Below are 13858 nucleotides of genomic sequence, written 5' to 3' on the forward strand. Positions count from 1 at the left end.
CAGGTGAGTTGGTCAGGTTGAGGGGGCATATTAACAACATCATGTCAGTAGGCAGCATGATTTAGTTTTATACAGTATTCTTCTCAACCAGTGAAATTTTAAGATTTAATCAGAGGCAGGTAATTTGTCAGAAAACAATGTTGCATTCCATGATGACCTATGTGTGACTTGATGACTTGTGTGACATGATGTCATGTGTGATATGATGACATATATGACATGGTGTCATGTGTGACATGATGACATGATTTCACTGGTGACATATTTGACATGATGACATATGTGACATGATGTCATCTGTGACATTTCATGCATGACAGGATTATGTGATATGATGCATAACGTGCTGACATATGTGACATGCTGACATGTGTGGCATGGTGACATGATGACATATGTGACATGATGAATCCCTAACTTCAGCATTTGTTCAGCAGAAAATCTCTCCCTGAATGTTTATTAAATATTTTAATCTATAGGCTTTATATGGTATATCACCATAAAAGGAATTGTTACCTGTAATTAGATTACTTTGACCATTAAATTGATTTTAAGGAGACACTTAAATAAAATCATACATTATGTTGTGCATAAATATTTCTTATTTTGATGTGTCTGCAAGTAGAAAAACATTATCACAGAAAACAAACTGGCTCTTATACAATGAATACAGAGAATGTGGAGTTGTACTTGAAATACACTGAATCCTTTAATTCTTACAGGTACTTGCTCGTCTGATTGGCTTCTCTGCTCCAGAGACTATGGTAAGACTAACTCATAAGTACCAAGTAATGTTTTATATCAGTATATTCAAATCAGATTAAAAATCATTTGATTGGTTTCTCTGCTCCATAGGACTGATGAGAAAGTAATTTTTATGCCCTGCCATGAATATGGCCAGGGCATAGTGTTTGTTATGTCTATCTTTCCATCCTTCCGTCTGTCCGCCTGTCACACTTTGCATTTAGCTCACTTTCAAAGAAACAATTCAAGATATTTTTATCAAACCTTATGCTGATACATACTAATAAAGCTATCCAACTTCATCAAGATTTTTGGACCTTGATCTTTCTTTTGACCTTGACTGCACTTTTAGCTCAGCTTCAAAGAAACTATTTAAGATATTTGTATCAAATTCTATATGCTGATACATATATTAGACTCGGTGAGAACTATTCAACTGCATCAAAATGTTTTTACTTTGACCTTCTTATTGACCTTGACCTCACTTTTTAGTCAGTTCCAAAGAAATATTCAAGATATATTTGTTAAACTTCATATCCAGATACATTTGAGTAAGAGTTATTCAACTGCATCGTGTTTTGACCTTGACCTTACTATTCTTAGATTTGTATTGACTCACATTTTTCAAAGAAACTATTTAAGATATTTTACCTAAACACAGATACTGATAAATTTGGGAACTTATCAACTGTGTGCAATTTTTTTTTACATTGACCTTCCCTATGACCTTTGACTTTACTATTTTTGTGTTTAAAACTCAGTTTCAAAGAAACTCTTCAAGATGTTTTCATCAAATTTTATACACTAATACGAGATATAAAAAAAATCTTAAGCAAAAAAGGTACATTTCTTTTCATGTTGCATTACTAATGAACCCTGGGCAGGGCATTCATGTCCTGTGGACATATTTCTTGTTGAAAATCCTTCTGTTATACACATTCACTATGGCTTGGACCTTTGTAACTTAAATCACAATGAAAACCAAATTGTGCATGCTACAAGTGTTGTCAAGTGTACCTACAAATGTAAATGTGGAACCTATTTTTTGAGTATATGACTTGAGTGATTACAGTAGCATTTTTAGCTCTTCTGAGCCAAAGGCTCAAAGAGCTAATGCTGTGACCATTTGTGCGGTATGGCGTGTGTGTAAACTTTTTAGAATATGGTCCATTACTCAAGAACCCCTTGGCCAATTATTGTCAAATTTGTCACAGGGTATCCTTGGCCCAAGGGCTCCCTTTTATACTAAAACTAGGGTTGTGGCCCTTAAACAAGGGGAGATAATTAGGAAAATAGAAACAAAAGTACTGGTTGCTAAAAAAATCTTCTTCTCAAGAACCATTGGGCAGATTATCACCAAACTTACACAAAAGGATGAGGATATGTTGTAGATTAAAATTTGCACGGGGATTTACCCTCGGGCAAAGGGCGTGGTCTCAAGGTCACTTCAAAGTTGACGAAAAATTACATTTTATTAAAATGTTGATATTTTGCTTACTATAAGGACTAGGATCATCAAATCTTGTCAGTTGATGCATCTAAGGACCTCATATCATGTTGACTCAAAAGTAGGTCACGGTGACCTACTTTTGAAAATTTTGCGGCCATTCTTTTTCAGAATGATTTAGAGGCATATTTTGAACAATTTAAGGCCTATGATCATCAAACTTTGTCAGTTGATGTATCTTGGCTCCTCAAAGTATGTCAACTAGAAAGTAAGTCACCTTGACCTACCTTTTGAACTTTATGGCCAATCTTTTCAAAAGAATTAAGGTCATTAATTTGAATACCAAGAGGTTTAGAATCATTAAATCTTGTAAGATGATGCATCTTGGGGCCATAAAACATATTTATTAGAAAGTAGGACACAGTGACCTACTGTTTGAACTTTGCAGGCATTCGATTTCAAAGCGTTTTAGAGGCATAATTTGGACATGATCATAAAACTTTGTAAGTTGATGCATCTTGGGCCTTCAAAAAAGGTCAACTGAAAAGTAGGTCACCATTACCTACTTTTCAATTTATTTGACTATGATTAAATATTTCAGGTACTAATCAGCTGAGAATCATCAAACTTTGTCAGTTGATGCATCTTGGGTCTTCAGAGTAGGTCGACGAAAAAGTAGGTCACCATGACCTATTTTTGAAAATTTATGGCTTTAATTAAATATTTCAGGTACTATTGGCTTAGAATCATCAAACTTTGTCAGTTGATGCATCTTGGGTCTTCGGAGTAGGTCGACTAAAAAGTAGGTCACCGTGACCTACTTTTGAAAATTTATGGCTTTAATTAAATATTTCGGGTACTTATTGGCTTAGAATCATCAAACTTTGTCAGTTGATGCATCTTGGGTCCTTGGAGTACGACAACTGAAAAGTAGGTCACTTTGACCTACTTATAAAATTTTATGGTTACGAGGGGCATTTCAAAAGTTCTGGCAACTGGTGTGCGGTAAATTAATGAGCCTCATTATCATAAATTAAATTATATCAATTCCTCAAAATAGTCTCCGTTGACCTGGACACACTTTTTCAGTCTTGAAATCCACATGGAAAATGCTGCCCTATAGTCCTCTTTCGGTATATGCTTCATACACTGGAATACAGCACTTCCGACTGCATGACAACTTTCAAATCGCTGTCCTCGGAGGGCTTCTTTGATAACGGCATTCAACCAAAAATCGCATGGAGCTAGGTCAGGACTGTAGGGTGGATGTGGTAAAACGGCAATACCATTTTCCTTTAAATATTTGGTTACTACCTCTGATCTATGGGCAGGTGCGTTGTCATGGAGGAGCTTTATTCCTCTTGTACTGGTTATTGGTCCGGTCGTTTTATGGTGCTCTACAACCTGAGACAAGACATTCTCTGCATAAAATTGACCAGTAACACTGCTGTGTTCTGGAACCGGAACTTGAGCAACAGGGCCTTTAGAATAAAAAAATAAGGCGTACATTACTCTCCGGACAGACTGGTTTCTGCGTGCAATTTGAGGCCTTGTATCATTTTCACCGATCCAAACTTTATTATTGAGCTTAGTTTCCGGTTCAAAAAAATATATCCATGTTTCATCACCAGTTACAATCTCATTTATTCGCCTTTGGTCACAATCTTCATAAATTGTTAGTAACTGTGAAGCCATTTCTATCCGGATGCGCTTTTGCTCTTCTGAGAGAAGATGCGGCACACATCTAGCACAGACTTTCCTAAGCTTTAAGTTTTCCTTTAAAATACGAAAAACTGCTGATGAATTAATGTTAGTTAAGTCTGCTATTTCCTCAGCTGTATATCTAGCATCATCAGCTATCGTATTTTGAACAGCGACGATTTCTTTTTCGCCATATACACAAACTGGACGCCCCAAACGGGGGTCATCTTCAATTGATTCTCTACCCTCTTTAAATTGAACTACCCATCTTGCTATTGCTCGATATGAAAGAGCATGCTCTCTATATACTACATCTAAATCGCTTTTATTTCTGTTGCCGTAAAGCCAAGCAATGAGCGAATTTTGCAATACGCTCTTTGCTCAACAAAAAAATTGTTCTCCTCATCAGTCTTTTTTATGCCAGTATACAGAGTATACCTAATTATGACGTCATTTTAGCAGACCTATACATCATTTTGAATTTAAAATGACGTCACTACTAATGCATATTTGCCTAAGCTTTACAGTGGTATCAGAGTCATTTTAATCGGTAACGTAGTTAAAATTTTATATACCAGTTGCCAGAACTTTTGAAATGCCCCTCGTATAATTTTAAAAAATATTTTAGGTATTTATTGGCTTAGAATCATCAAACTTAGTTGATGGGTCCTCAGAGAATGACAAGTGATAAGTAGGTCACCATGACCAACTCTCAGGTACTAATTGGCTTAGAATCATCTTGGTTCTCAGAGTGTGAATTGGAATTTCAAGGGTTGATCTAAATATACAGGATACTTAGAGGCTTCAAATAGAAGTGAAAGGTTGTACAGTTTATCAGAAGAGCAATTCAAGGCCCTTGGGCTTCTTGTTGTTAGATATGACATTGGTGTATAAAGATTATTCTCAGAAAAAATACTTTTGATTTTTAGGAGATGAAACATATGAAACCAGACAGTTTTTTAATGAAGAGGCTTAATAAAGTAAGTCCTTCTTTCTGTAATCAACTATCCAGCATGATATATCATATACATCACATAAATCTATCACAGTATGAGCTTTTGTTCAAATCCTTCCTTTTCAGAAAAATGAACATTTATATTCTCTGAATATTTTATTGAGAAAAGTTTAATGATACAGTTTTAAGAATGCGTTTTTGAATTGGGCTGGGGCGGTACAACTTTTTCTATATCGATACATATCACAATATTTGAGCCACGATACGATATGCTTAATTGGTTATAAAATCTTTTTTTTTTGTATTGAACTGAACCTAACATTTCTTCACAAATGAAAATAATTTATTCAAAGAAGTTGTATATTTCTTGTAAAACAAAATTATTTTAGACAGGTGCTGTTAATTATTATGTAACTATTTCGTATTTATATTTAGCATATTTATTTTATATATTAAACCCAAAATGTTAAGTAAACAAAGAAAAACATAAGTCAGAAATTTTTTTGCGTTTTCAATATTTCTTCAATATGCATATCGTCCTCACACAGAATTGATATTATTGATATCTTGATATATCATCCCAGCCCTATTTTTGAAGAGCAAAACTTACTTTCTTGCTGTATTTCAGAATATGAATGGGAGTGATGTTGAGGAAAACTGGATAATACATATACTACAATTCTTTTTACCTTTCCCAGGGAATCAAAGATTGCCAGCAGTCCATTATTAACCTTCTCTCAGTGATGGAGATAGTAATCTCCCCTGGTGATAAGAAACCTGAAGTTATCTCCCTTGAAGATCTCAGTGAAGAGGGCCTTATAACACTTCAGATGAGAGTGTCTGATGCTTTGTATAAATTAAATACCTGAATGGTTTTATAAGTAAACTATTAATTACATTGTTGTTAATATAGTTATTCCTGAAGAAGTACTGGGTACAGTAATAGGGTACAAGATTTTCATAGCCATTTCTCATTATGACTTTAAGTGTTTCTTTAAGATTAGCAGGTGTTTAGGTTTTTACAGTAAGTTATAACTGTTCACAGAAATATCCTCTGAATATAAAGGAACAGATATAATAAATGCAGGATACCTAAATACATTGTATTTCTTGCACTCCAGAATGAATTATTTTCATAACAAAATCAAATGTTTTGGTCGTCTGATATTGCACTCAGGAGAGCCATCAGTTATAAACTATAACATGTTTAGCTTCTCTGAAGTAGCTGAACCAATTTCAGCAGTTACCAGGTAAGTAGGTACAGTTTTGGCTTTGATATGCCCTAAAAATTTGATGTTTTCAAAAAAATATTGAAATATGAGTTGAATATATGAATGTGATAGATCAAGGAAGAATATGGCATAAAAGAGGACCGTTCTGGAGCTACATCTTTGATAACCAAGGTTTTCTGATCCCCTACTCCCCTCCTCCTCTGTGAGGAGAAGATTGGATCAGAAACCCTTGGCTAGCGAAGATGTCACTATTTTGTAATATATCTGAGTTTTAAACAGAAAAGGACTCGTTTAAGGGGTTATATTTTCCTAAGAAATAGTGTCCATAGCAGTCACCCACTTCAATTTCTCGGATATGTTGTGTAAAAATGTGTAAAGGTATGGATGAATCAATTATGGATGCATACTTTTCATTGAACATTTTTTTTATACAAGTCTGTCAAAGAGCAAGAGGGTACTCACGAGCATATGCATTTGTCCACCTTGGACAATTAAGTAGGCAACTAGAGTTACCTCCCTTCTCGTGAAAATTTAACCTAAAGAACATCTTTTGAAGAGTAATAGGGCCATGATTTGACATATTGATACGCAATGCTCCTCAGGTCGATTGAAGTTAATCATATTGTGGTCCTGGGGAGTAGTACAAGGATCACCCTCTTTTTGTTTGCTGAAGATCACAGCATCTCTATGACGAAAAGTTACTTAAGTTTATATTGTTCCTATTTGCTTTGTACTTTTTGAGTTCACATGAAACATGAACTTTTAAGGCTTCTTTACGTATTATCATTCCAATAACAGCATGTCACTGTGTTTGATCGAGTTTGCTAAAGTTTCAGAATGTTGATTACCATATTTTTCTCATCGATTGGATGTTTGATTTCAATGACTTGGCATATGAAACAGAGAACCCAACAATACACAGATAATACTAACCAATCACATTGAATGATTGTTTAAGTGAAAGCTCTCTTCATATGCAAATATTTACATCCACTGAATATTATTTCCTTTATTTCTTAAGAAACCTATTGCCGTTTATCAGTGAGTAAACAACACTAAGCAAGCCACCTAAATAGATTTCTTGGGTAACGGCTGTTCCATCAATTATACGTACAATGACATACACTTAGATCTATTTTACAACATTTAACATATTTAATTTTACTTTGATTTTTTTATACAGATGTAAATATAAACAATAAAATGCCTTTATTTGTTTGTTAGTACGGGAATTAATGTCGCAGCTATTGCAGAAAAAATTTACATAACCCGCTTACGCGGGCTGCGACATTAATTCCCATACTAACAACCAAAGAAGGCATTTTATTGTTTAAAATGGTATTCTTTTCATTGAATTCAAACAACCAATCGATGAGTAATATGGTAATCTACATGTGAGAACTTTAGTACGCTCGATCAAGTAAAGTGACACGCTGTTATTGGAATGATAGTAATGATTACACATATATTTTTCTTTAAACTTTTTCAGGTTTTAAGTTACAGTAAGTATTTAATTCCCCACCGGAATCATTGTTTATTTTACTGCTTCTTGAGGAACTCGCATCATTTGAGGTGAATCCGGAAGGAATTATGCGAAATATGTACCTGTATCATTAAAAAGAATGTAATCTAGAGACTTCCGTCTCAACAAAGTGTAAAACAGGAAGTTCTCAAATGGAAGCAATTAATTAAGGAATAAGTGTTTAGTTTTTTGGTTTTATAATGTAATCAATCAATTTGCTTCTTATAAACGGAGTCAATTAAAAAAATGAAGTTATGCCTTTGTTTTCATACACTTTGTGTATATATTTTGTTTGTATGTGACGTGCTTTCATCTGTTAACAAATGTATATGTTATTTTGGAATCATAGGAGAAAAAAGCTGTTCAGTGCACAACCCCATTCCTTCGTTAATCAGCTGTTAATTTTTGCGTATCCAGTGTACTGAGCACTTCTATTTCTAATTACCATGGCACGCGGCACGTTCGAAAAAGAATGTGATGCATCATGGAAAAAACTTTTGAAGAAAATTTCTAGTTTTATATGAGCAAATTATTTGTCAGCGATTGTTTTATTCCCACGTTTGCTTTTAAATGTGTAGATGATTTATGGAAGTTAACACACTTGATAAACTTCCACCGATATAGAAAAAAAAACTACCATTCTGAATCATATCTATGTCTATAGTGGCATTTTTCTGCCAGCACTTGTCAGATAATTATGTCCATTTGTCAGATCTTCATGTAGACTTGTCAGATCTTTATGCCAACTTGTCAGATAATAGTGCTCATGACTACGAACTTAGTATCTTGATATTAAAACTTAATAATGCCACTAACGGATATCTACTTGACATCATAATATCTGATAAGTAGACATATCTATCTGAGAAGTTGACATAATTTTCTTACAAATCGACTTGTCAGATGTTTTAGCGACGTTTTAGTTAATGATGTCGACTTGTAGGATGTTATGTCGACTTGTCAGATGTCAATTAAGTCGACTTTTCAGATAATGATGTCAACTTGTTGGATGTTTTGTAACCTTATCAGATAATTATGTTAACTTGCATAATTATGTCGACTTGTCAAATCCTATTATCGACTTGTCAGAAAAATATGTTGTCAACTTGTATATCTTTTAAAACGTGAATAAATGACAAGTCGACATAAAGAATAGTTATCAAGCAAGGTGTGACAGAAATATGCCACCATAAAGCATAAATTTATCACTTTTTTAGTATAACAGTTATCGGCAAATTTTCATTTCTGTATAAAAACAATTTATGAGTACATATAATATATTGTATTAAGTGCCGTTGCATAAATAAATCACCATAATCTTATTAATGGAAGCGTTTAATTAAAATTTCTACTAACAACACTTTGAATGAAAATATCGCAAACAACAACAATTGAATATATTTCAGTTTATTGACTGTTTATATCAAAACGCAAAATGAACAGTTGATAGTTAATTTTTTTTTAATTTCAAAGTCAGCCGTGTATGAGATGAAAGACAATCTCAGATTTTTGAAGGTTCACTGCATGTATCGAAGTTTCTTAATATGACCTTTATGATACTCTCCAACAAAGAGTTCATCGGCTTTTCCAACACACAGGCAGTATGGTTCGTCTAGAGATATGTCTGTTATAAAGCTGACCAACTGACCAATACGATCTACGATGTGTATACAGTTATTTTGCTGGTCTGCCACCAGGATATGACACTGACTATCCGTGGTAATGCCCTTAGGATAGAATGTAGGATATTTCCTCAACATTTGCTGCCCACTGTAATAAAACTTGAAAATTCCCTTTAGGTCAACTACAGTGACGCGATTATAATGGGCATCAGACACGCATACATCTCCATTCTTGTTTTCAGCTATAAAGATTGGTGACCCGTACAGACGCCTACCTTTACTATCAAGGCAATATTCTCTTGTTTTTGTAAACCCCTGGTATCCGACAACTCGAGCGCGCCTAGCGTCATCAGAACGCATTGCGACCAAAATATCGCCGGTGTCAGAACAACACAATGCCCAAGGTTTCCAACCGCCCAAATTTATCATGGTGTCCACCTGATCATTCTGTAAATGGAATATCCGTCTTTCTTGCCAGTCTGCATAAATAATTTCTCCCAAATCTGTTATCGAAAAATCGTCGGGAGAGTTTCCGGAGAGTGTTTCTAGTTCGTCTTTGTAACCATGGGTTGTCTGGTCGATGCTTTTGATGGATTTTTCGTCTCCGCTAATGAAAATACGCTTGTTCCAAACACTGATCCGCCAGAGGGGCTGACAATTAGTAAAGATTACCTCCTCTATCATAGGTTGCTTTAGAAAGGTCTTGAAGCAGAGTTGTTCAGTTTCTTGCCCGATGTTTTGCTGAACCACCGATTGATCACGTCCATTTTTCTTCACAAAAATCCACGACCATACCTGCTTTAAGGTCTCCAAGATATCCACCATTCTATCTATCGTTAAAAAATGAAAATATTTATCAAAACTATGCAGTTGACAAATACGACTAGATTTTTGCGTAGAATATGAGGATATTTTAAGTAGCTGTCACCTGCTTCTTCCTGTATAATCCAGGACGTCTATTGAACACAGAGTCAAGAATCTTCCTCTTCAGTATGTATATAAGAATACCATCAAATACCTGTGCAGACAGTAAGACAAACTGGAAATTATTTCCCGCTGTGTATACATACATGACCTTGTGTTTATTCGTATATCAGGAAACTTCATGTACCTATGAACAGGAAATTTCTTGAAAATAGTTTCTATAAAGTGATATAGAGCTCCACTTGCTGTAAAACAGGGGCGGATCTAGAGGGGTCCCCCTGGAATTTTCAGTCATAAAATTTTTATGTAAAGAATCAAAAAATTGCCTTGGACCCCCCTAAGAAACGCGAACCCCTCTTATAATGGTAAAGAAGGCCATGTATCTGAAGAAAATTGACTCTTAGAAACGTGTCTTGTTCTACCCCCCCCCCCCCCACTCAAATATATATATGTATATATATATAGTTCAGTTTCGATATCTCGAACACCGATACCTCGAATACCATGGATATGGTGAAGTGATTTGGAAGTCCCAACCACATTTATTTCTTTAAAGTATTTAACCCTCGATATTTCGAATTCTTGGATATTTCGAAGTTTTTTTCGGCCCTATCGAGTTCGAGATAACGAGGTTTGACTGAATATATAAAGGTGAAGCGTGTCACCCGTCGTCAAGGAATGTTGACTTTTGCCGAGCTCTATCGCGCAGGAGGGCGGGGTTTCATTATTAGAGGGTAACAGTGATTTGATTTTAACAAATGTTTCTCGACGAATCAAATACAAGTATTTTACTTACCGATACATGAAAGCAGGGTTGTTCCTAAGACTACCGAGGGCCGAGGATTTTCCCCGCCAATTATGACGTATAATCCCCTCTGTTATTCCCCCACAACCCCCTCTGAGTGGTGGAACCGTAGATCCCCATCTAATTTTTAGCTCACCTGAGCTGAAAGCTCAAGTGAGCCAAGAACGACTGGGCCAGAAAAGCTGAAACTTATGTGGAAGCTTCCTGAGGTAGTGTAGATTCTAAATTGTTCAAACCAAGGCCCCTGGGGGTATATGTAGGGGGACCACAATAGGAATCGAAGTTTTACATTGAAATATATACCGAAAATCTTCTCAAAAACCACTGGACCAGAAAAGATTAAATTTCGGTGGAAGCTTCCTGAGGTAGCGTAGATTGTAAATTATTCAGATCATGTAAATTATTCAGATCATGGTCCCCTGGGAAAAGGGAGGGGCCATTATAGGGAGTCAAAGTTTTACTTTGAAATACATAGGGACTATATTTAGCAACCTTCTTTTCAAGTACTGGTAAACCAGAAAAGCTGAACCCTAAGTGGAAGCTTCCTGAGGAAGTGTAGATTATTCATTCTTCAGATCATGGTCCCCGAGGATAGGGTGGGGCCATAAAAGGATTTACATTTGGAAAAATCTTTAATACTTCTCTTCTCAAGAACAGCGATGCTATGATGAATCATATAAATGTAGAAGCATCTTCTGGAAGTGTAGAATCTTTTTTTTGTTCAAATCATCGCCTGTTTATAGGGTGAGGCCACAAAAGTTTATCAAAATTTTACATAGGAATACATGTACATTGGGGGAAAATATGATGCAGAACAGTAGGGCCAAATTGACTCAGGTGAGTGTTGTGGCCCATGGGCCTCTTGTTTAATGTCCCCTGTTATTTCAAATCTTAGGGATAACCCTGTGAAAGTATACTAATTAATAATAATATGATGATGAAATATTTAGTGATGTCAACGAGTGCCAGGTTAACCGATTAATCGTCGAACGATGCGAATATCGGTTAATTAAACTATACTACTCGGATATGGAGACAAAAGTAGAAAAGGAATGTTATTTTGTTGAAAAAATGACTACATGTACTTACATTTGTACCCTGTTTTATTTACCCTTATTTAATGTTAGACTTGATGTAGCGTTTCACAAATACGACCAATTTGTTTTGATTACACTTAGTTTTCACAGTTTATCTTACTGATTGCTTTGATTGCCAAGAGGTATAACAGTTTAGAAGATCTGACTTAATTATAATAACCTTACTTATTAAATTGTGCTAGTACGCGGTGCATGATTAAACAAGATGCCGCCAAATCATCTCAAAGGCACAGATTCCGAAATATTTTAAATTCATGAGGTATAAAATATGTGAAATGTAATATACACAGAAACATGACTCTGAAACCATTGATATAATAGGATAGCAAAAACAGCCAACTTTTACAGGATATTCGAGAACACATTATTTAGAAGCTTATGAGTTTTTGCAATTATAAATAAATAAATAAAATAAATATACACTTGCATTTGTGTTTTATGCAGGCCGGTATATTAATGATAAACACCTAAACTGTAACGACGTTACATATATTACAGTAATATTGAATATATACTGAGAGCAAGGATGTTAGAGGTCTGAAGAAAAAGCACCCGAGTAACCGGGTACTCGATCGAATAAGTAAGCGCTGAGTAACCGGTTACTAAAAATCGTCCGATTTGACAACACTAGAAATATTGTCTTACCTTGCTTTACAAAGACTGAAATTTTAGTCTCTCTACAAATCAGAAAACCAAACGCCCCGTTGAAAGATAATGTATAAATCTTAACGATTCTAATATTCGCAATTGTGTACGTGTGGAAGTGAATGCTTGTTCTCTCAAACCCTTTAGAAGCCTTTAAAAGCAACGACCTGGTTCAGCGTATTTTCCCACTAGATGTATTTTATCTATTGCTAAAGTCCATGCTAAGTCAATCAATTAATCAGTAGAGCTACCTTTGTCGCTATACACATGTATGTCAATGTCAGGTCATTTTGCAAAAATCAATCGATCAATAAAATAGAATTAAAAAATACATATAGTTGAAAGATGCAAAAAATTATTTATTTTTATACAAAAAGAAAGAAATGTATGACGCTTTATAAAGAGTTAAACTATGAAATATTTTTAAGCGAATGTCACTTTTATGAGGAATCAAATATCAATCTTATTAAATAGATAAATATATTACAGTCTTAAACGTTGAAAATGTACATTTGTAAGAAAAGGCATCCTCTAGAACTCATTTCTATATGATTTTGTACTTTTTCCCCTCTACATCAAACGTGTATTACCTTAATATTTAAAAAAATCTCATAAAAAAGCACCTATTTGGGGAAGGGGAGGAGGGAGGGGCAATGTATTTATCACGAAGATGATAATGCTACTTTTCTTATTATTTGCATTATATTATTGTTGGGAATATGCACTGAATAAGTTCAAATAAGACGAAAAGAGAGCAGACACACAAAGGTTCAATGCAGCTCATTTCAAAACCAGGTTGGTACATGTATGTATCTACAATAAGAAAAAAAAATAGCATAATCGCCCTACTAATGTTGAAATGGAATCCTGTTGATTATTAGGTCTTATATACACTGTTGATATCGGTACCTATAATATATCAAAGACCATTGTAAATTATGTAGAGCGGCAAGGAAGTGATACTGCTTTTTTTTAATTTGAAAAGATGAAAACGATTACTTCTGCAAGTACTCACATGATCGCTGTATTGACATTCCACTCTTCTGCCAAACAGTGGTCTCTTTTTAAGTACAATTGTCAAAACTGGCCTTTGCGCATTCCGGTATTTTATCAATTCCAGTCTTTGACAATTTAGTCCCATACACTAAATTACAAACTAAGAAC

At 34.9% G+C, this 13858-nt stretch overlaps 2 protein-coding genes across 2 annotated transcripts in view; one reads left to right on the forward strand and one right to left on the reverse strand.

Annotated features, from left to right (window-relative positions):
• LOC133176397 (recQ-mediated genome instability protein 1-like) overlaps nucleotides 1-5745 on the forward strand; it is a 28259-nt gene extending 22514 nt beyond the window's left edge. Inside the window, exons 11-13 of the mRNA XM_061311519.1 lie at nucleotides 723-764; nucleotides 4822-4872; nucleotides 5546-5745. Of these exons, the coding sequence (XP_061167503.1) occupies nucleotides 723-764; nucleotides 4822-4872; nucleotides 5546-5716 (264 nt within the window). The 3' untranslated portion in view covers nucleotides 5717-5745. The remainder of the gene's footprint in view (nucleotides 1-722; nucleotides 765-4821; nucleotides 4873-5545) is intronic.
• Nucleotides 5746-9047: 3302 nt separating this feature from the next.
• Nucleotides 9048-10080, reverse strand: LOC133176399 (uncharacterized). Its single transcript, XM_061311521.1, has one exon. It carries the CDS (start codon nucleotides 10046-10048, stop codon nucleotides 9119-9121), a length of 930 nt encoding a protein of 309 aa, XP_061167505.1. The 5' UTR covers nucleotides 10049-10080; the 3' UTR covers nucleotides 9048-9118.
• Nucleotides 10081-13858: the final 3778 nt, after the last annotated feature.

This window comes from Saccostrea echinata, unplaced genomic scaffold, assembly GCF_033153115.1.
Source record: "Saccostrea echinata isolate AGI-Se365-2 ecotype Australia unplaced genomic scaffold, CSIRO_AGI_Sech_v1 ptg000075l, whole genome shotgun sequence".
Lineage (NCBI taxonomy): Eukaryota > Metazoa > Mollusca > Bivalvia > Ostreida > Ostreidae > Saccostrea > Saccostrea echinata.